This window comes from Pteropus medius, unplaced genomic scaffold (assembly GCF_902729225.1).
Source record: "Pteropus medius unplaced genomic scaffold, Ma_sr-lr_union100, whole genome shotgun sequence".
Lineage (NCBI taxonomy): Eukaryota > Metazoa > Chordata > Mammalia > Chiroptera > Pteropodidae > Pteropus > Pteropus medius.
In genome coordinates, this window is record NW_024354875.1 from 3,566,668 (window position 1) to 3,590,519 (window position 23,852).

The 23,852-nt window shown below is 39.3% G+C and overlaps 1 protein-coding gene across 6 annotated transcripts in view; it reads left to right on the forward strand.

Annotated features, from left to right (window-relative positions):
* Nucleotides 1-4,288: 4,288 nt before the first annotated feature.
* The window catches only part of SPHKAP (SPHK1 interactor, AKAP domain containing), a 120,150-nt gene continuing 100,586 nt past the window's right edge, over nucleotides 4,289-23,852 (forward strand). For all 6 annotated transcript variants that reach the window (XR_005651240.1, XR_005651241.1, XM_039855341.1 and 3 more), the window contains exon 1: nucleotides 4,289-4,715. Coding sequence is in view for 4 of the 6 variants with exons in the window: in XM_039855341.1 (XP_039711275.1) it covers nucleotides 4,684-4,715 (32 nt within the window). In the remaining 2 variants the exon portion in view is untranslated. The remainder of the gene's footprint in view (nucleotides 4,716-23,852) is intronic.

Genomic DNA, 23,852 nt, shown 5'->3' on the forward strand with positions numbered 1-23,852 from the left:
TCTATTCCAGGCTCAGCTCCGTACCTAACTCATTATAAAATCTTAAGCAAGTCGTCTTCTCCCTGGGCCTGTTTTCTGTTCTATAAAATAAGGCACTTGGGGACATAAGCTTTTCAAGAGCTGCTGGAAACTTAGTAGAGATTCATATAGAATTTGCACGTTAGAATCACCTCGGCAACTTCTATAAAATGCTGATGCTTGAGCACCTTCTCCAAAGATTCTAATAAATTGTTCTCTGTGGGACTTAAGCATTTGATATATAGCCAGGAATGAGTCCCATTGACTTTTGGTTCAGCCAAGTTCAACAGCAGCCTTATGAGTATAAGTTAATGTGGCCAGATACCTATTTCCTATTCAAGTTCAGTGTGGTTCACATTAAGCTGATGTTATTGAGGTTTGTCTCATTGAGTTGACCAATATCACCAATGCTTCTGCAGACACCAGGAAGGCTGCAGAGACAGAAGCAGCCATCTCTGGGCTCTGTGAGGGCTTCTTCCTGTGTTTTTACTGCTTTTGAGTACACTGACTACAGATTTTCGAACTTCTTAAGCTGTTAAATAAACCTCACACCTCACTTGCTCTCCTCTAGACCTGCATCCTCAAGGCTAAGCGGGTTGCTTGCTTATGCCAGCCCACGTGGGTCTCGAGCACTTTCACAAACTCTCAAGAATTGCATAGGCTCTAGGCCATATTCCTTCAGGTTCTGTAACTTCCATTGAATCTTGGATCTGAAACTTCAGAATCCTCACTTTCTAGCTCCTCAGACTCGTTCCAAAAATCTGAACCTAACCAACTGATTTCTGACTATGTTTTGAGACCATATTAAAAGAATAGCACCTGGAGCCCTCCCACACCTTCAGGAGCTCAAATTCTGATGGCCACCGTCCAGGGCCATCTGCCAAATGGCATCTCCCTCTTCCTGCTCTCGTCCTTGGTAGAAGCCTCCGTTTTGGAGAGCAATGCCACGGGCACCAAAATTCAGAACCCTGGCAAAGCTAAGAAATGGAAGAGGGAAATTTCAGTCAAACTAATGTTTTGGAGCCTTCCATGATGCCTTATTGTCCATTTTTTAAAAATATATAAATTTCTCGACCATTTATTTTAGCACGATGCAAAAATAAATTACAAATATCCTCCATTAAGTTTTTCTGGAACTTCATTGCTTAGTTGTTTTGACAGGTGCAGTGATCATTGCAACCGCAGACACAAGAACGTTCCACTTTGTTTTGTAAATTAAAACTCTGAGTCTCGGTAATCAAGAAATTTTTAGGACTTGGAACGCATATATATATTTTTTCCTTGTCTCTTAACAATCACCCATCAGGGCCTTCAAAGGCAGGGGCACGGATGGCCTGTCTCGCTCCCAGCTCCCTAAGAATTTGTCGTACCTCCTCTATAGCTTTCCAGGATTCCACATGCCTGGGGAGATCTGGGCCTCATAGAGCCAAACCTCCTTGCAGGATGGAGTAATCCAGTCTATAGGGGAATCAGTACCTTGAACCACTGCCCTTCCCACCCCCCAATGTCATGCAGGCAATGCTGGAGCGCCGAGTGTGGGGTGGTGGCATTCATTTTCTCTGCCTCCTGCCAGGTCAGAGAAATGCCATTGGCCTACCCTCACCACCGCCACACGCACACACACACCCCTGTATCCCACAGGCACGCTGACCACGCCTCGATTCTTTTCCTGGCCTTTGGCTGGAACTTGGCGGCTATTCCAGTAAGTTCAGCGGGAGTACATTCTCTCAGCATGAACGTTTTCTGCAGTGGGAGCTGCCCAGCTGGCTGGGGTTGTTGCTGTGCTTTTGCTTTTCTTCGTCTGAGGGTTTGGAAAGCACAGGGATTTTTATCCTTTGCACTGTCAATCACCACGACATCCTCCTCTTCTCTCTCATCACTTTCTCACCTCTTAGTGTCCCAATAAACCTTTGTCACAAAAGCTCTAATCTTAATCCTTGGCATCTTGGGCCCTCCTCCTAGCTTTGCAAAATGGCATGGTAAGATCTCCAACTTGCACGCCTGCTCTCCTGCTTTGTCTTCCAGCCTGGAAGCTAAGAGAGTCTTTTTCTAACCTCAGCTCTTCTTCCAAATTTCTAACTCTAGCTAAGTCTCTAGCTGGGCACCAGTGGGCAGCCGAACCAGAGATGATGGAAGCAAGCACCTTGCAGGAGCCATTCGTTTGCTACAGCATGCTCTGCTTGTTCAAACAAGCAGTTAGACCAGCTGGTCCTCTACTCACAGGGTGGTCCACAAATATCTAACGTAAGGACAGCCTCTCTCCACTTGAAGTCGATGTTCAGCTCAGGGTCTCCCCGTCCAATGCCTCTTTCCCATAGCCCATTTTTCGGTCTCCTGGCTGGCTTGCCAACCCTTGCGTGAAACCCTCATGAGATTCCCAGGTGAAATCTGAAACTGGCCCCTGGTACACGGAGGGCCATGAAAGACTGAAGAGAGAGGCGGATCACTCCAGAGGGGGGGGTGGTGGGTTTAATAAGAAAGGCAACTTGCATACATTGGAGGCTTCTCTTAGGCAGCCGCTCAGTGAGTAGATCTCCACACTGTCCCGCCAGAATCTTAAAAGTTCTTATAGAGGCCTTAATGGAGTTCAGTCACGTGTTCAGTCCAGGTGGTCTCAATGACAGCTTACCATCTCAAGGGAGTGTCCTTGGGACCCCTTCTAGTGTGGGGAAGGCAAGCAGAATGCTCGTTCCAAGGACAAGGGAAAGGGTGAGATTGTCCGTGTCCAGCTGCAGGGTCCACCAGTGGCTGTGTCTTCTTGATGACCTCCTCCAATATCAATTAACCCCAACGGTAACATGTTACAAAAACTGTAGCACGGTATCACACTCGGGTTATTGGCATATGGGCAGTCAAGATATAAAATAATTCCATAACCACAAGGATCTCTCAGGTTGCCGTTTTATAGCCACACCTATGTCCCTCCTGCTCCCAGCCCCTCCCCGGCAACTATTAATCTGCTCTGTTTCTATAATTTCATCATATCAAGTATGCTATACAAATACGATCATACAAAAATGCAACTGTTAGAATTGCTTTTTTGCAGTTAGCATAATTCTCTGAGATTCATCCTGGTTGTTGCCTGATTGACAGTTTGTTTGTTTGTTTTTTGAGTGGTATTCCATGGTATGGATCGACCAGTTTGTTTAACCATTCACCCATTAAAGAATGTGTGTGTTGTTACTAGTTTTTGATTACAATGAATAAAGTTGCTATAAACATTCGAGTAAAACTTATGGGAATATAAAGTCTTCATTTCACTGAGATAAATGCTCAGAAGTTAAATTGTGGGTCACGTCGCTCTAACATGTTTAGTTTTTTAAGAAACTGCCTAAATGCTTCCAAAGTGACTTGTACATTTCACATTCCCACCAGTAATGGGTTAGGGATGAGACGTTCATTTCCTCTGCATCCTCACCAGCACTTGGTCTTATCATTATTTTTATTTTAGTCGTTCTGATAGGTGTATAGTGAAAGGGTCTTTCTCAGACCGGAAGTTTTTACATTCAACAAAGTTTAATTTATCAAATATTTCTTTTACGATTGTGCTTTTGTCGTCACATGTAAGAATTTCTGCCCAGCCTCTAGATCCCAAAGATTTGCTCCTAAGTTTTCTACTAAAAGCATTATTGTTTTATATTTTACATTTCAGTATGGGATTTGGTCGAGGTCCGTTTTTTAAAACGTGTTGGTTAATGAAAAGGACCAGAGTCAACAGCACCCTCACCTTAACAGTCATTTCTACTATGGATATCTTTCTTCTTAAAGCGACTATTTATTTACTTACTTACTTACTTACTTATTTACTTACTTACTTACTTATTTACTTACTTACTTACTTATTTACTTATTTATTTATTTATGTATGTATGTATGTATTTATTTATTTATTTATCTACTCGGGGAGATACTGAAGCAGACACTTCAGAGATTTTGGTGACAGCCCTTCCTTCCAGGGCCCGGGTCCTGGCCTCTAATGGATGACCGCTGTCACAGCCGAGCGTGTCACAGTTAAGCAAAATGAGTTAGACGATGAATTGTGAGAATTAAAAACGGGCAAGTCCAAGGAAAGGGGAACTAGTTGGGAGGTCAAAGACCATTGTTACGTGGTAGAAGACAAACAAAAATGAAATCAAGAGAGGCAGCCAAAGGAATGGTGAGAGACGCATGGGAATACGGGCATCGGCAGGAGACCAGCGTGAATGCGGGAAAGTGTGGATGAACGATTCGGGGCTCAGACTGCTGTACTCAAGAGAGAAAGAGAGGGGAAGGGACCCGACGGCGGGGCGGGGAAGGAGAAATTCCGTGGGAGTCACCCTTGCTGGGCACGGGGAGTGGCAGGGAAGGCTCAAAAGGAGCCTGTGGCGACTGAGGCTGGGGCTGCCGTGGCGGAGGGCGGGAGCTAGGCAGAAGAGCTGGAGCCTTGGCCAGCCCTTCTGGCCAGATTAGAAGGGGCGACGGGGAGGGACCTTTCCAGAGGCTGCAGCGCGCGGCGCTTCCTGGCCGGGGAGGAGCGCGTCTCCGACAGCCCAGCGCTGTCCCAGCCTGCGCGCCTCTGACCCCGCGCGCGCCGGTCCCCAAGCTCTGGGAGCTGGGTCCTCACGCCGCGGAGGCCCCGTCCGTCGCCCCCACTTGCCGCCTTTCTTCTCTGCGCGTCCATCCGCAATGGATGGCACCTCCCTGCTTTCGGTACCAAGGTAAGACCCGCTTCCCGCTTTGCCCAGCCCGGTGCCCCTCGAACTCCGCTCTCCGCGCCCCACCCCCCGCACCCCTGGTCGCTCCCGAACTTGCCCTGTGGGCGCGAGAGAAGACCCGGCCCCCGCGGACGAGACGGAGACGGAAGACCGCACTTGGAATAGGTCCGTCCCCAGCTGTGCCGGGTCGCTTAGGAGACTGTGGTGCCTGTCAACTGCCCCACAGGGCGCGAGCGGCACGGGTCGGGGACCGCGCAGCCGCCTCCGGGGCCGGGGACTGGGGTCCGCTCTGCTGGGCGAAGCCGGGAGCCCGGCTGTCCGCGGACGCAGCCTGGAGGTTTCGCGCCTGGTGGGGCGGCGGCTTCCAAGGTAGGGACTCGCGCGAAGTACCCCGCTTCTCCTCCATCTTGACCTGGGCGAGTGTCCGAGGTTGCTGGGATGGAGACGGGATGGGGAGATTGCCCCTAGTCCCCCCACCCAACACCTAGACTGCGCCTGACCGAGACCCAGGAGGGAAAACACTCGGTCGGCCCCAGTCCCACCCGCCCCAGCTGTCCCCACCCCCCCGCCAGACTGCGAGCACCCCAGAACGCCTGCGGCCGCGCGCGTCCCCTGACTCCACCCAGCCGAGGGTCCCTGCGCGGAGAAGGTCAGGGACGCCACCTTAGGCGCTGCCGGGTGCGAGCAACGTGTTCGCCCCGGTTCGCGTCTCCTCCTGTCTCTTGCTCTCTTTCTGTCCGCGTGCACGCTCTTTCCGACTCGGTCCTTTGAGAATGTGAGAAACTGAGATTTTTCTATTTCTACCCACATAAACCTCAGGGGTAAATTGAGGCGATAGCGCCGGTGTTTTTCCTCCAGCCGGGCAGGTGACTTTTGTGCTCTTTATACTGGGCGCGGAGCGGCCACACCGAGAGCAGAGGATGCCGCCGCTCGCAGGTCAAGGTGGCCCACTGCCCCCCGCGCAGCCCCACCTCTCCCAGGCAAGGGGCTTGGTGATGATCATCTTGTCGTCCCTCATGTCCCCTTTTCCCCAGGCAAACGTCTAGGCAGCTTCCAGTCGAGAAAGTCAGGCACTGAGATAAACATCGTAACCTCGCGTTCTCAGAGAGCAGCAAACCCCAGCATCCACGGGCTAGGGCGCACATGTAGCTGATACTACATTGCCAAGGTGCCGTGCGGGGGGAGGGGAGGCGGCCGTGGAGTGGAGGTGGCCGAGGAGGATGGAGACGGCTTTTCAAACGCGTTGAAGGCTGCCATCTAGAGACTTGAAGTGTTTATATTCTGTAATGTCATAGAGCTTTCTCCACAGGCATTTCCTCTTTAAGCATTTCCTCTTTGCGGTGGGGATAGCAAAGGGCTCTGAAAAGCCCCTCGGTGGTTTCTACTCAAGTGAAAAATCTCTAACCCTGGGGGCCAAACAAGGTCAAACCACAGCTAAGTCTTGCCATTCCTCCCTAATGCATGAAAAGGACAGGAAGAACCGCCGGAGGATTCTTTTAAACTTAAAAACAAAACAAAAATAGTGCCACTGATTTTTAGGTAAAAGTGTGAGGCGTTTTGAAAGTCAAACGAACTGGGAGTTCACTTTCTACACCGTGAATTCCACTGCCTAAGGTCGTTAGAATTGAAATGGTGAACGATGGGGTCCCAAAATTCCAGTAGAGATACTTTTGATAAGAAGTTGCTTGCTTTAAACCCAGTTTGAAAGATCAATACTGTCCTTCCTGTACCAGGATTATATTCTTATTCAAAAGCTGGGACATTTTCCAAAATGTTAGAAATGTACATGTTAATAATTCCTTAAAATTATTTCTATCATGAGACTGTGAAATGACCTTTCAGAGAGCAAACCAACTGCAATGAGATTGCTCTGTATCTCGTAGTAGCCTATAAAAATGGTGATATAGATTTAACGTCAGCCGAAGCCAATTAAACTTTTAAATATTACTGTTTATTCAACAAGACATGGTACATTTCCAAAAATCAATGTAGTAATTCGGCTACTTTATTGGCATACTTATTCATATAAAAAATTCAGTTAACTCCAATAAATGAGTTAATTTGAACTTCTATTTCATTAAATACAAAAATAATTTCCTTTCTATAATTTTAATTGGAAGTCATAGGTATCGATATGCAAAAAAAGTAAACTAGAATTTTAAAAAGGAGATGTAGAAATATATCAGCTATACCATTTGTCCACAAAACTTTGAAATATAAACAATTTATGTGCTATGTAAGCTCTTCAAGAAAATGGTAGTGATCGGGAAAAATCATTGTTATCAATCGAGATTTGTGTTGTCTAAATCTGAAATGAAATAAAATTAAGTTGGTGATTATAAATCACTGTTATTCTTAAGAATTCTAAAGCAATTTAAGATATTCCACTTAACACTTGGACTAAGAAAACAAAATGATTTAGTAACATATTAAGTTAATTACAGAATTTTGTGTGTGTGCTGGCTTTTAGATTTTAAAATTTTCAATGACTCAAAGATATAAATGACTGAAATTTTAATCAAACAATGTTCGGTGAAGATTAATTTCAAAAATTTATGTGATTCCCATACTTGAAGCATGGATTTTAAAAAAGGAATTATTGATGGTTCTTTGAGTTATTATATTACCTTGCCTCTGTGAAAGCTTCAATTAGTTTTCACTTTGAATATTTTCCTTTTAAAATGTACAGTATATTATGTGGGTTACAGTATAGATTTCTTAAAATCACTGGTTATCAAAGTTGGAAGGCATCTCTAAGAAGGAAGCCGAGCTGTAGAGAGATGTTAATTGCATGATAGAACCCAAGTGTTTTCTGGCTAGTATCCTAGGAAACAACAACAACAAAGAAATTTTTTTTGATCTCAAAGTTTTGGGAGAGATTCTTTAGTCGTCTATTTTACAGAAAGTTTACTTGATTTGCCAAAGTCACATAACTAGTAATTATGGAAATAAACAAGAACCCAGGGACTCTCATCCAGTGTGTGCTATTGCTGTGGCACACTGCGTTACAATCCAATAGTTACCCCTTACAGAAGAAAAGTCCATCCCACTTATATTGGGACCTAGTGTGTGTATAAGGCTTACTTTTTATCAGGTGTTATCCCATATATTAAATTGTTGGGTGATCAACATCCCTGTGAGTTAATTATGATGAATATAATCATCTCTACTTCCTAGGTGAAAAATTTGAAGCAAAAGGAAATTAAATGAAGAAGATAACTAGATTTAAAAATCTACACAGACGTATGTAGCAGAGCTAGGTCATCCACAAAGGTCTTCTGGCTGCAGGTTCAGTTTCTTTCTTGTATTGATTGAAAATCCATACATTATTTCACATGGGCCGTGGGGGGTGGGAGGGTAGGGGGTGGGAAGAGATTCTGGTGCACATTTTGGACAAACACTGACATCATTAGAACACGTGGGGATGGCCTAAAAGCAAGATCATTTTTTGAAGCCTACGAGGGCTGAAAATACCATTTTTGCAAACAGAAATAATTTGTCACTTTGACCATATATTTAAGCCTGAATTTGAAGTTTAAGAAAGAGGACTTATTTCCTACATCCCTTGCATTTTTTTTATACGACATGGTTTTATTCTTTTTGTTGTGTTTGGCTTGCCGGATTCTATTTTAATAATAAGGTTTTTATATGGCACTTGGAAAATTGTTAAAGGTGAACTTTGAAAGATTAAAGTATTTTGATTAGATTCCTTGTCATTTTATTTTAACCAAACCTTAGTTTACCTAGCAACATTTCACTAAAGCTCACCAAATCTTAAGGGTTTTGTCCCTAAGAATGTTAATTCTGGCAAAAACCAACTGGATTGTTGTTTAACAGAGTAAACTACCTAATATTGTAAAGCAGACTAAGGTCCTCCATCAACAAGTTTTTATTGAAAGGTTATCGCTTTTCAAATTTATAAGAAAGGAGAAATTTAAGAGTCCAATGACATTCCTGTGTCTTGTTTATCAAAAACTCAGAGAAGATTAATCCATCACTCCTAACCAATTGAAGGTCGGGGACAAATATCAGATACTGTCTGAAGGGTAAATTTAAGATCATTCTCTGTCTTGGAATGCACGTTCCCTTTAAGATCAAAGCTGACATGGCCACATCCCCCCAGTTCATAATTCCCAGGGAAACACTGCCCAAGAGGTGCTATTTCCTATAGAGAAAGAACAGCATTAGGACTCTGAGATACCACATTGCTGAATGGCAATAGATACCTGCAGAAGAGATGGAATCTCTGAAGGCGATTCCCACATAAACGACATTCTGCAAAGTCTTGAAGCTCACTGTCGATGCTACATTTCACATACTGACACCTTTCGGGACCCTTGATTTGCATCCACATGATTCTTTTACTAAAATATGTATCTGCTACCAAATAATCAATTTGTAAATGAGCTGTTAGAACTCATCTTAGTCACAGGGACTGCCTTTGCCTAGCACTATTCATTTTAACGGAGTTTGACCCCGTGTGTGAGAATTACAGCTGCAGAGACTTGTAAGGAGGGGAAGAGGAAAAAGCGATACGTTTGATATTGGGAGACCTGATGTTTAACCCTGCTCTGAAACTAATGTGAGTGACTGCCTGGGTGAGTTGCTTGACCTGCCGCTCCTTCTGGATATAATACCACATACCTTGCATATACTGACCTTCCAGGTCCTTTAACTTCCAGCCCTCTGTAATGCCACGGCCTTTATTGTAGCAGTGACCCTCAGTTGGACACGATATGAATATCTCATTCTCTTGAAAGAGACAGGTGAAGTCAAAACATTTAAAAGACTTGAAGCAGCACTCGCCCATCCAATAGAAAGCCCAGTTTAGAGAATAGGTTGGTTTGTTTTTAATGTCCCATCTCTTCTTCTTTCCTTTCCTCCCATAGGTAGAACACATAGTGCTCAGAGAAGATGTAATAAAAGCTCGCTCTTTTGTAGAGAATATAGTACAATGATTAAGATCCTATTTCTATCAACTAGTGGTTATTGGTTATCTACTCTGGGGCAAAATGCTTATCCACTTTCTGACTTATTCTTGTCACCTACAAAACGTGAACGATAAGAGCACTTTAAACACTTAGAAATGTTGTTGGGAGTAAGAATTGAGATAACTTATGTAAAATACAAGGAGCGGTGAACCTTTAGCTATTACTGCCTGTCATACTCACTAAACTCTGAATATTGCTTTCATGATAGGTTTTTAAAATCAAAGCCCATCTATCTCAGACATGAAGCCTGCTTTATTTAATATTAGCATGGCTACTCCAACTTTCTTTTGGTTTACCTTTTTGCATCCTTTTTGCTTTTAATCCACCTTGTTTCTTATAGACAAGATGTCGTGTCTTGCTTTTTTATATATCACTTGACAATCTATTTCTTTTAATAAGAGTGTTTAGAGCACTCACATTTATTCTGATTCCAAAAAGTCTGGATTAAAATTTATCAACTAATTAGCTATTTTCTATTCGTGCTATCCATTCTTTGTCCCATTCTTCCGCTTTTCTGCCTTCCTTTGGGTTACTTGAGAATTTGTAAATGATTCCATTTAATCTCTATTAATGAATTATTTATACTTTTTCTAGAAATTTGTGGTTTCCCTAGAGTTTAGAATATATATTTTTCATTAATCTTTGTCTACCTTCAAATCATAATATATCATTTAACATGCACTGTAAGGTTCTTACAAATATATATATTTAATTTCTCTTCTCTGGTCTTTCATACTATTGTTGCTATATATTCTATTTTTATGTATGCTATAAACATTATTTATTACTACTATGTTTGCTTTAAACAGTCAAATATTTTATTGTAAATAAGAATTGTAAATAAGAAAAAAATTATTTACCCTCATTTATTCAATTTCTGACACGTGTGTGTGTGTGTGTGAGTGTGAGTGTGTGTGTGTGTGTGTGTGTGTGTGTGTGTAGACAAGCTTCTGTCTGATATTACATTTCTTCTTTCCAAAGAACTTATCTAACATTTCTTGTAAGACAGGTCTGCTGGAAATGTATTCGCTCAGTTTTTATTTGTCTGAGAACGTTTATTTTTCCTTTACTTTTTGAATCCTACTTTTTATGAGTATAGAGTTCTGGGTTGACAGCAACTTGTTTTCTTCCATTGTTTTTAAGACGTCATTCCTTCATCTTTTGGCTTTTATGGTTTCTTCTAAGAAGCTGTTTTCATTCTTATCTTATTCCTTTCTATGTCATGTGATTTTTCCCCCTGCCTGCTTTCAAAATTTTCTTTTTGTCTCTTGCTTAGCGCTGTTTGAATGTGATACCCCAAAGGGAGAGTGTGTGTATATGTGTGTATTTATCCAGCTTGGTGTTCTCTGAGTTTCTTGGGTATGTGATATGGTGTCTGTTACTAATACTGAAAACAAAAATTCAGCCATGACTTTTAATATGTTGCCTAGCTTGTTCTCATTCTCTCTTTTTCTTTTGGAATTGTGATTGCACATATATTAGAATACAGCTTTTGGATGCTCTCTTCTGTGTTTGTTTGTTTGTTTGTTTGTTTGTTTCATTTGATTTTCTCCTTTTGTTTCCAGGTATGTAATTTGTATTGACCTGCCTTTAAGTTCATTGATTTTTTTTGACTCAGCTGAGTTGATTCTACTGAAGAATTTGTCAAAGACATTCTTCATTTATTGAGAGTATTTTACATTTCCACCGTTTGATTTTTCTTATAGTTCTACCTCTTTGCAGAAATTACCCATGAAAGCTTGCATGCTGTATACCTTTTCCATCAGAGACATTCAAATAATTATTATTTTGAGTTCCTTGCCAGATACATCTGTGTCATAGTCGAGTCTGGTTTTATTGGTTGCTTTGTCCCTTAAAGTAGTTTTATTTTTCCTTGCCTTTTCACATGTCTTATCATTTTTTTAATTAAAAGCCAGATATCGTGTGTAGGATAATAGAGTTTCCATAAGTGGAAACTAGAAGTCAGTGCTCTTATTTTATTCTAGTTTTAAAGATGAAGAAACTTACGTTCAGAGAAGTCAAACGGCTTGTTCAAGTCCACTCCACTATGAATGACAGAGTCAGAACTCAAACCCTAGTTTTCAAACTCTTAAATCCTGTTTTGTCTGATTACATCATTGTTCCTCTCTCTTTTTAGAGCATGTGCATTCCCACTCTAGAGACCCCCAAGGCTCTTATTTGTGCAACTCCGCTTCATTTATGTCGGATACTTTCGACTTCCTATTCCATGAACGTTAATGAAGCATACATATATAATGATGAGTGAGAAATGGTTCTTGCCCTGATGAGTTTAGTATGTAATTTCAACATGCCATTTTTCCCCCCGAATGCCTTTTGATTCAGTCTTTTTCAAAATATGGTCTCTGAATCAAAAACAGCTACAAAGACAGGTGGATGCTATGAGAGATTTTTGACACAACCACAGGAAAGCAGTGGAAACCTAGTGGAAACATTTATTCTTGATAGAAAAGATCATATAATTTGAGAAAATTTCTCTATAAAAAATAATAATATGTAGACCAATGTGCTCATTTTTGCTACTTTCATTTAAATACATATTACACGAGCAAATTATTTAAACAGTTACGAGAACGTCTTAGAGTAACTATGGTTTCAGAAGTACAAATTACTTCAAAAAAACATAAAGGTATTGTATTAATTTTCTCTCTTGCTTTAACAAATTGCCACAAAATTAGTGGCTTAGAACAACACACATTTATTACCTTATGGTTCTGTATGGGTCTCATTGGAATAAAATCCAGGTGTTGGGAGGGCTGCATTCTTTTCTGGAGGCTTTGCCAGGGGATCTCTGTCTTGCCTTTTCCAACTGCCTTGCCTCGTGACACTCTTCCTCCATGTTCAGAGCCCACAAAGCCTTCTTACATCACATCACTTTGACTTCTGACCTCTTTTTCTGCCTCCCTCTTCCATTTGGAACTCTGGTGATTGTGTTGGATCTATCCAGATAATCCAGGATAATCTTCCTATATTGAGGTCAGCTGAGTAATAACTTTAATTTAGTCTTGCACCTTGATTCTGCTTCGCCATATAACATAACAATATATTCACAGGTTCTGGAGATTTAAACATGGACATCTTTGAGGGGCCATTATTCTGCCTACCACAGCACCGAAATTCATTTAACTAAAAAATGTATTATGCTGGCTCTCAAACAGCACTTGAGATTCTACTAGGAGTGTGTTCTCTCTTCCTCCCTCCCGTCACCCTCCCTCCCTCTTCCTTAAATAAAGGGGAAGAGTGACTAGACTATTCCTCCACTGCAAAATGTTACTCATTCAGTGTAGCCGAGCTGAAACAACTATCTGATTCCTGAAGCTTATTCAAGAGTATAAGGCCATCACAGAGTGGACCTGGAGACCCTACAGACTTTACTCTTTGACACATCTGTTTGTTGCAGTGGTCATTAGTGAGAGTCAGCAAATATTTCCAATCGTGCTTCTGAACACAGGGTAGGATTGCACTTGCTCATCTCCTTGGTACAAGGCATGGCCATGTGACTTGCTTAGGTCAATGCAAAGTGTGCAGAAGGGGTGTGTGTCTCTTCCAAGTGAAAGTTTTAAAGAGGCTATGTGTGATTTGCTTCATTTCTCCTGCCATCTACTACGGCAAATAACAGATTTTACATAGTGGCTGCTCCATCAGCCTGAGTTTCATCATGAACACAATTAGAAGCAAGAGCCCTCAGCCAGTCCATGATGGACATGTAGTATGAGCAAGAAATAGATTTTCGTGGTTTTAATCCTCTGGGATTTTGGAGTTGTCTGATACTTCAGCACGACCCAGCCCATTGTACCTGACCCTGCTGCCTTTGGAGTTGAAATGGTAGATGGTCTGATGGGCTGCTGACTGGCTCGTGAAGGTTTCCAAGGGACTGCACAGAATTCTCTTATTGCTATCATCTTCCACAGTATATTCCAGGATGTAGTGACATGAGGATGAGGTTGGAGAAAGGGCAATTGGAACTCACCCTGAGCAGTCGTTGACACGTTCGGGAAGCAGGCCCAGCGGACCAGCTCCAGGTAGCAGCAGTAAGCATTGCAGCCTGCGGTCTTTTCTCCGAGGCACGTGGAGTGTGAACTGGGACTCACGATCATCCTAATAGCAGTTCGCACATTTCTCATGTCACAGTCTCACACAGCTGCTGCTATTTAGGGATATAATGGTGAATTAACTTATACAAATTCAATGCTTCATGTTCATTTTCTTTTTTTTTTTATTTCTCTTGCTCATTAAAAATACTGTAAGCTACTTAACTTGAATACTGTGTTACATATTATACATTTCTTTATAGTACAAGTAACTAAATAAGACTTTTTCGAAAACTCCAACATGCCATAATTTATAAGCCTCTTAAAGGATTTTCAAAGGTCATTTTGACTTCATACCATTTTCAAGACAGGGAATGACATTAGACCTGAAACCTCACATTAGATGTTTTTAATGTTGCACAGTGATTGGCAAAACCCTGATTTTGGTAGCATGTCAACACGAGAAGGGGAAGATTGGAGAATCAGTCAACAGGCAACACAGCTGAGTGGACACTCTCTCCTGACACCTTCAAGATTCTGGCATAGAGAAGACAGAGTTCCTGCTTTCCTTGCATATACCCTTAGGGCCAGTTGGGATTTTGTGGGAAAGGAGACATGCTAGGAAGTAGATATCCAGCATACGCCGACTTTAGTTTCTCTTTTCCTTTCCTGAGTGGCTACTTGAGAAAGGTCTCTTGAGAGAGAACCTAAGGACTAACCATTGATCAGTTCTCTTATTCGATTCTCAGCATCATTTGACATGATTGACAGATGGCCCTCAGCTTCTTAAAACAATTTCTCCCTAATGAGAACTGTACCTATAAAATATGCCTTTTGAAATCTCAAGTGCTTTGCATAAGTTAAACAACACACTTAACTGCCTTTTGCATTAGAAAGCTATAATTTTGAACATAATAAGAAAGTAGTGACTTTTGATAGATTGTGTCTATGAATAGACTTATCCATTCATTTACAGTTTGAGTAGTCCGTTTAAATTAAAGCATTTATCTGGGTAATTTAAACCAAAAATAAAATGAATATAAAAATAAATAAAAGATCAAGAGAAATCATTTTTTAATATATGAAATCTCAGCCCACACAATGTGCTAATTGTTGATTTATTCACTCAATATAACCTGACGATTTTTAATTTTTACTGCTTTTTTCCTCAATGATTCAACGGTGCTTCAATATAGCAATTAAAAAGGCACATACACTTTTCTTGTGTAATTTTCAACAGGTCAGGGATCTAATTTGGCATTCTATTAAACTATTGGTCTTCCTCTTTTGCAATGGTGGAAAAACATGTGGTGACTTCATTGGAATCATGTCATTTAGAAAATGAGACGCAGTTTTATTATGTTAATCGCTATAAAAAGAGAAGTGTCCAAAGAAGAAGTTCAATATCCAGAGAACAGGTCACCCCCACCTTAACTCTACTCAACCCTTGTAGATCACAGATATTCTTCATGAAGGTAAAAGGGTATGGTCGAAATATTAATAATGACATGGATTTCTGCTGAGTCTGAGATATTTTCCATGTGATGGGTAAGGGCATATTAAAGAAAAGGGCAGGAAAGGTGACGATCCAGTCTGAGCTTTAACCTTGAAGATTGTGTGGGACAGGTGTGGATGTTCAAGAGTGGGAGAAAGTATGGGGGAGAGTTTACCCTCTTACTTGAAAGGGGAGCATGAAACCTAGTGACCTAAATGTCGTCTTCGTCATGTGAGGATAATTAGAACTCGGAAAAGGGCACATAAAAGGAATTCACTACAAAGAGGACTAGATGTCATTAAATAGTGAACAAAATGAATACATTTGATTGGGACTTTATCCTTAAAAATAATAAAATGTGTAAAACTTTGTTCATTTTATCAATATTTTAAATATAAAAAGTAAATATGTATTATATGATAAAAATAATGAATTAGGTGTTGACTGGATTGGTAAATCATAATTATTTCTTCAAAACTGTATGTTAACATGGCACTTTTTCTCACAAGATCATAGAGTGTCAGTTCTGTAAATATATTCAACGGCCTCATCAATTCTGCCAACTCTCCTTTTAATTCTTTGATTTTCAAATACTCTTGCGAAGGATCTCTCATGTCATCATCCTCATCGATTTTCTCTTCTTCCAGTGTTAACTGATTTCACTCTGCCACACTCTCATTTAGTGATGCTTTGACATGTGATAAAGTGTTCTCCAACATCATTTTCTTCTCCTTTCTGAATTCCTACATCATCTGCCAGATTTACCATTTCCATTGAATAGCATTCCATTTAAATAAAAGTTACAGATCATTAACAGGCAGCAACCACCAAAGGTACTGAACACTTGACAGAGTTAAATACTCGGTTTAATAGGGAAGGATCTTCAGCAGACACTAATTATTAGCAATCAGTCCATTTGCTTTCTTATACAGTCTTGTAACTGCAGGGTCTGACTAATGAATAACAAAGACATCTAATCTTTGGAGTGACAATTCCCAATGGCTTTAAGTTTACTAAATTTTCTACAAGGAATGACGCTGCTGAAAATCTTTTCCATTTTCGCAAACATTACCTGTAGATGAGCAAATTATCTAATGGGGCAATGCAGGTACAATTGAATATTTTGAAAACTCAAACTTCTGGGAAATTTTCCACCATAGTTAAAGTTACAGAGATCTTTCTATTTTCAAAATACCTTACAATTATTAGTCTATTTTTAATGCATAGGTAGTAGTTTGAATTGAATGTATGTCACAGAAAGATATCCATAAGATATCCATAAGAATCAATTCCCTTCTCTTCCCTTTATATAAGACCACAATTTTACTCAATGTCTTAAAGGCAGGAAGTAGGTCAATTGGATTAAAACCGTGCCATGGGTCTTCTGACTATCCAGGGTGACCAGGGCCCCGGTGCAATGGATTCAGCCTAATCCCTAGAGTCACTGGATCACTGATTTCCTGTAGCAGGTCCCACATGCCTCCGAGGTGGGTGAAGAAATGCCACCATGGAAAGTTGCTTCCTTATGGAGAGTTGAGGTCAAATGTCAGAGAGAGATAAACCATCGAAGAATACAGCTTAGTCATTCATTCATTTATTTAGAAATTGACTCCTTAATATACGCCTGATAATAAAATCTGGACGTGCAATAACACACACAAATAAAGCCAGTCCTATCGTTATGAAGCTTTAATACCAGCGGGAAAGAAGGGCATGATTAAATAACATCAGAGGATATATAGCAAATTGACACCTGTGCTCCAAAGGAAAAAGATCATGGTCTCTGGGAACATATAACAACAAAAAGAACTTAAATGGGAGCAGTGAGGAAGGGCCTCTTGAGAAAGAGACCTTCTGGGCATCTGAACAGCATGGGGTATTTAAACCACTCAGGTGTGTGCCTGGAGCACAGGAAGTGAGGGAGAGCAGTGAGGTATGAGACCTGAAAGTTAGACAGGGCCCAGAATATGTTAAGCCTTGGGGGCCACTGGGTCTTCATCCAAAAAAAAAAAAAAAAAAAAAGATGTTATTGAAGTTTTGCAAACTAGAAGCCCTAATTGAGATAATGCATGTAAAGGAAGTAGCCTAGTGCCTGGCGTATTTTAAATGTTCCATAAACAGGAGCTCTTATTGTTGCTTATTAATTCTAATTTCAATATCGCAACACTTGGACACAAAGATAGGGAGGGGAATAGAGAGCTAAGATCATGGATCATCAGAGGAGGGTTATGCAAAAGTGACAACTGTCATTAAGAGGACACTTTAAAAGTATTTCTTGAGCTTTGAGCTCGCTACATAAAGACATCCTGAAACATATCCAACAGGTTGGCCACAGATCATGCAGACAGAGAAGGCAACCCAGAGCTTTACAAAGGGCTTCTTCCTGGTATTTGTGGAGACATTACCATGTTCTCAACTGCACATACAGGCGAAGGTGCCCCACGGCCCATACCTGGTGCCGTACACTTTTCTCGTTCCCAAATCTAATCCTCCTGAATTTTCGTTCTTTCGATAGTTTTCTTATTTTCCTGGTGGGCTCCATGGTCACTCTATAAAATTGGCCATGGAATTCAGCCTCTTGGTCTATGGTCTTTCTTACTCCCTGGGACTTACCTTAAACTTGCTTTTAGTTCTTCCAACTCCTGGCTACTTCAGCCGCCCCCCAGCCTGGAGTTGGGTGTGATTGGCCTTTTGGCCCTATTATAAGGGGTAAAATAACAGAAACTGTGTTGAAAGAGAAATTAAAGCGCAATCCCAATGATCTCGTATGTATGTATTTTATTTTCACATAGCCTTCAAAGGTCTGAAAAAGAAGGAAGTGGGTGAAGAATGCAGTTAGTGGACAATTCGGACAATAAATAGGAAATTGTTTGAGTGGATGATGGACACTGAACATCCGTGCTGATTAAATTCACTCAATTCTCGTTGTTGCCTTGCTTCAGTGCAAAGTCATGGAAGAAACGAATCTGTGAGCGTGGCGTCCATTCTGCTGCGTAATTTCTGACCTTTTGCAAGTATATCCATCATAATTAGCTTCACTAAAGTGGGCAAGCTGTTGTGCCCCTGGCGTTTCCACATCAGCCTTGTGCGTTTTGCAACAGGCTAATAACTATGCCTTAATAAGAATCAACGCTATTTAAAATTCGGTTCCTTGTTTTTCTTGGTAACTTTCCTTTTAAGAACCATAGATTTTCAACCTTAACAACTGTGCTCTCCTGCAGCCGTCTAAATTGTCTGTAAAATATTTCAGCCCAGGGGTTTATTTCTAAGCCTCTCTAATGAAGGCTTTCCTAGCAATTGTGAAGCAGTCCCACCCAAATTCCAGTGCTCTCTGTAGGCCAGTCCTGCCCTTAGGTACATATTCTGCTCTCTAGCTTTCTCCCACTGCCTTCTCCCCCAAATAATACCTCCTTTACCCTCATATTAATAGGCCAAAGTAATAGAAGCACCTGCAATGAGGCAAATAGAATTCCTCTGAAAGCGATTTCTATAAAAAACAAATATAAAAGGAGAATGACAGGTGTTCTTTCTCTAATTATCTAGCTGTTTCATTCTATTCTTATCAAGTTCTGCTTTCTTTGAGACTGAGTAGGAAACCCTGAAATATTCAGATATATATTCAATCCTTCAGAACATTTAGATATTCTTTTCCCATGATATCCAATACACAATTCTTTGGGAACATTTAATTTACTCCTGGTGCTGTGTAGACCGTCCTTTGTAATGAATGAAAACAATCCCAAGGCATGGAATTAGAAGATTCGGGTTTAAGATCATATGCTTTGATATATTGAGTGGCTTTGGCAAAGTTATTTAACTATATATCAATGTTTCCTGACCCAGTTCTCATAATTTGTATGCAGAAAAAAAATAGGCAACCTATGTGAAGATTTTCACTTTACAAGAGTAATACTCAAATGTTGTTTTCCTGGTGGGCTCCCTAATCTCTTAAATATTTTGCTACCTTCATCTCTTAAATATTTTACTTTTATATGTTGCTTTTTTGTCACTCTCCTCCAATAGACATAAATTCCATGAAAGCGAGGATTCTGTCTGCCTTATTCACTGCAGTATCTTGAGCACTGCACACAATGCTTGTTGCTATTTATTGAAATGATAATATGCATGCAGATTCCAACTTAGTTTTATGATTGCTTAGAAAGGATTCTGTCCTTTCTGCTTTTTCGGCTTACAAAGTGGCTGATGGAACGCTAACCCATTGTTAGAAAGAAATCCCATTTGATTGAGCATTTCGGAAGAAATTAAATGCTTGTATGCTTCTAGAAAATCTTGCCATAGAAACTGAGACACTCAGAAGGAAATCTGAATCAGTGACCAGAAGGGCTGGCATATATAAGTATGACGATTTATTGATGTTAGACTTTGCAGGTATAATTTTGGCTGTAAGGATAAGTTCTGTTCTATCTATAGTGAAGAAGAATTGGACTGTTCGAGCGATCACGCAGTACACATTGGGAAGACTGATGTCATTAAAGCTTCATCATGATCCCTCTTTGTAGTTTTATCACAATCAGGATGTAGCTACATTCCAGATGCACATGTCAGCTTCTTGGGGAAATGATAATTCAGACACTATGAAAGTATGTATAAAAGATAGTAATCATCTCAAAGTAGGTCTTGAGGTGGGGGAAATGTCTTGTTCTCTTAGTTGGCGTATTTTCACTTAAATCTTTCACAAAGGAAGATGTGTTCTAACCGTGGTGATTTGCTATATAGGACACATTCAGTTCTACTCTGCCAAGAAACAAGCTAATAAGCCCCATAGCCTGCTGAGTCTGCTCCCTGAGCGGCAGTTGACAAGGGCTCCTAAACTTTAAGGCTTTGCTTTCTCCTCTTTGTCTTTTCCACAAGGAAGCTCTATTGTCTATTTGCAACTATGATTTGCAAAAAATATTACGTTTACAGGATTTCTTTCAGAAATATGTTTATAGCACTTTCGAACACTTTAGAAACAAGAGAATAACTGTTCCACTAAGCAGCCTGAACATCTTTTTACATCATCTCTCTAGACGGATTTGCTCAGTTTCTGCTCCCAGTTCCTTTTTCTCAGGGGCATCTAATGAGGCAACAGCATAAACCTGCTGTGCCAATGGCTCTATTATCCTAATAATGACACATGTTCATCTGCTCAGCCTCAGAGAAATTCCATGCCCCGCTTCCCCTAAAAGGGTGCGGTGTGATTTCCAAGAACAGGTCAAGGTTTCTCGAATCTTGGCTATTTGGGAATCTGTGGCGTTATAAAATCTGAAATGCATATTTATATCATATTTAATTTAAGATTTGTTCAGTAGCATTCTTATGTTGCTATAATTTGTATGTGGCATAATATTGCATTGTGATTAAAAGTAGTTGCATATAGATTGTAGATATTTAATCATCTGTGTTCTGAATACTTTATTCTTATCATCTACCAAAAGCGAAGGATTCTTACTCTGTCATTTTTTTCTCTCAGAAATAGCTACCGCTGAATGAGTGAAAAAGTATTCATTGCTAATGTTCCAATGGAGATTCTAGTCCCTGCTCTAGAACTTGATTTCATCTTCTGAAAGCAAATGGATTGAACAAAAGTAGCTTTAAGAACTAAATTTAAAAAATTATGTCAGTGAAACCTCAATAACTGAAATTAATTTGAATGAAAAAATACAGTTGAACTCTTTAATAATGCCTAATGGTACCTGGGAAAGGCACCTATACTTAGGAATATAACTTTCACAAAAAGAAGGAATGTTGCTATGCCATTTGAAAAGTTGTTTTCTCAGGTGGTCTAAATAATGACCCTTGTAAATGGGTAGTTGCCTTATACATAGTTTATAAATTGTGCAAGGATATAATCTAGCCAGTAATATTGATTATTCCAATTTCTGAAGTGCTGCCCAAATTAAAACTTTACAATTTTTAACTAAACATTTCCTCTCAAATATAAAAGCTTAGAAGAATACTATAAAAATCTCTCTAATAGTCTTTGCTCATTGACAATGTTTTACATGTTGACTTGGCTCATGGAAAAATGCAGATATATTTCTCTTCTGCAAGTTTAATGTCTTCAAGTATTATGGTTTAGGACTTAATAGGATGATCTGCTTTTTATCTGTCTTTTTATTAATTCATTGATTTGCTCGTTTTTTTAGTTAAGTGAACTTCTGAGACAAAAGATAGTAGATGTTTGATTCTTTTCTCCATTTTTGCATCATATTCTAAAACTCGATCATTTTTAAGTTGCTTTTTTCAATTAAACTCAAGTGAAAAGTCATACAAAAATTGATCATTCTACCTGCCTCTCCAAGATATTGGATTGTGCTACTCAACTTCCATTAGGATAAAAATGCTTTGTGGGGAAAGCAATTTAGATCTGGCAGGAAGGCAGCACACATTCTATTTTGATTCTGTATGTAAGTCACTTACCTAAGCTTTTTCTGCAAAATAAAATATACAAGCACAAATGACGAAGTGTCGTTATAATAAATTTAAAACACAAAAAGTTAAGATTTAATGAGATTATCAATAAGTTGTGTTTCACATATTGTGTTTTCTCTTCCTGGATATTTTGATATATTGTATAGGGGTAAACGTCCTCTAAAGTATGCCTGCTTCCATAAAAGAGATTGTGTGCTATATCTCAAGACCATATTTTCTAAACTAAAAATCAAGAAACCTACTCTACCAAGTATGTCTTTTTTCTTTTTTTTGAAGCACAGTTCAACAAATTATTCGAAATCAGGTCCATCGTGAAAAATGTAAGCTATGTGGCCATGTTAGCAATACATTAACCTTCAAAAAAATGAAAACAGTTTCATTTAACTACTAAGGGTGACATAAAATAATCATTATTATCGTTGTTCTTTTTGCTATAGCTTGCTGCTATAGTGTGAGATATCTGAGTAACTAAACATCTTTCAGGCACCTAATTATCTACTACCTTTTCCATCCAACTGCTTCAATTCTTTATGAATAGCTTTCAGGGGATACGTCAATTTTTACTGATTTCCTCTTCTCCTCTGGTCACAAACATTATTAGCTCTCCCTTGTGCTAGCCACATTTTTCTTAACCTTTAAACCCACTGGTACTGTTTTCCTCCTTCTATGTGTCCTTCCTGACATCATCAGATAACTTTTAAAGGGCCATGAGTTTCAATTCCAGTAACCACAACAAAGTTATTCATCAATCCTCTTGCTGAAAATGACCTAAACTGCAAGAAAATATTTTAAAATTTACTAAAAGAATTGAAGATAATAAAAACTTATTAGCTAAATATCAATACTTTATCAAAGATAAATAGAAAATCTTAAAAGCAGCCAGAAAAAAAGACACCTTACCCTAAAAGCTAACAAATGGTGTAACAAAAGCAACAATGAGATGCCAAAGATAATGAAGCGATATCTTTAATGTATGAAGGAAAATAATCGCCAGTTTAGAATTCTGTGCTCAGTGAAAATATCTTCCAAGAATAAAAATATTTTCTTAAGACAAAAATTGGGAGTATCACTTCTTGCTAAGGAAAATGATAGAATATTGACTTCAGGCAGATAAATGGCGATCTAGATATGAGGTCTGAGATAACAAAAAAAGGGGGAAAAAGAAGAAAAGCTTTATATGTTTAATAAACCTAAAGAAACATTTACTTTTTAAACAATATTAATAATGCCCTAGGGGGGTTAAAAATGATTAAAATGTGATGCAATAATACAACTTGAGAGGTTTCCATTGGAATTAAAGTATTCTAAGATCCTTATATTGACCAGGAGGTGAATAAAGATGTTGATTAATTTTATAATGTGTTAAAGTGAATATAAATATTATTTTTTCTAGGATAACTACTAAATAAGTTGGAAAAGAGGGTATAACTTCTAAACTACTCAAAAAATGACAAGGCATAATTGACCTAAATGGTACAAGAAACCAAAGAAGAGTTGGGACAAAATGAAAGTACATATTAAATGGTAGATATGGATCTAAATATATCAGTAGTTACATTAAAAGTAAATGGACTAAATGCTCCAAACAAAATGCAAAGAACATTATTTGGAGTTTTGTGTTTTTTTTTTTAAATCAAGGAAAATAAGACATTTAAAACAAAATACTAAAAAGGATGGAAAAAGATATACAATGGAATAGCTAACCAAAGAAAACTAAGACAGCTTTATCATTATCAGATAAAATGAAATTTAAAGTAAAAGAGCATTGCCAGAAGTTAAATCTCACTGCATACTAACAAATTTTGAATAACCAGAAAAATATACCATTGTAAATTTGTACTCACATAATAAAATGGCCACAAAATTAAAGTAGGAAACGTTAACAGAAATATAAAAAATTATCCAAAAATATCAATATGAACTTAGAAAATCTGAATATCACAACTAACTTAACGTAATATACATATTTAGAATACTACAACCAAACTCTGCAGAATGCATATAACATTTACAGAAATTGGCCATTCTTAACAAATACCAAGGATTAATGTCATGTAGACCATGATATAATACAATTCAACTAAACATCAATAATAAAAAGTAATTTTCCTATATGAATAGATATTAAAAATGCACTTCCAAATGTGGATCAAGAAAATTATAATGAAAA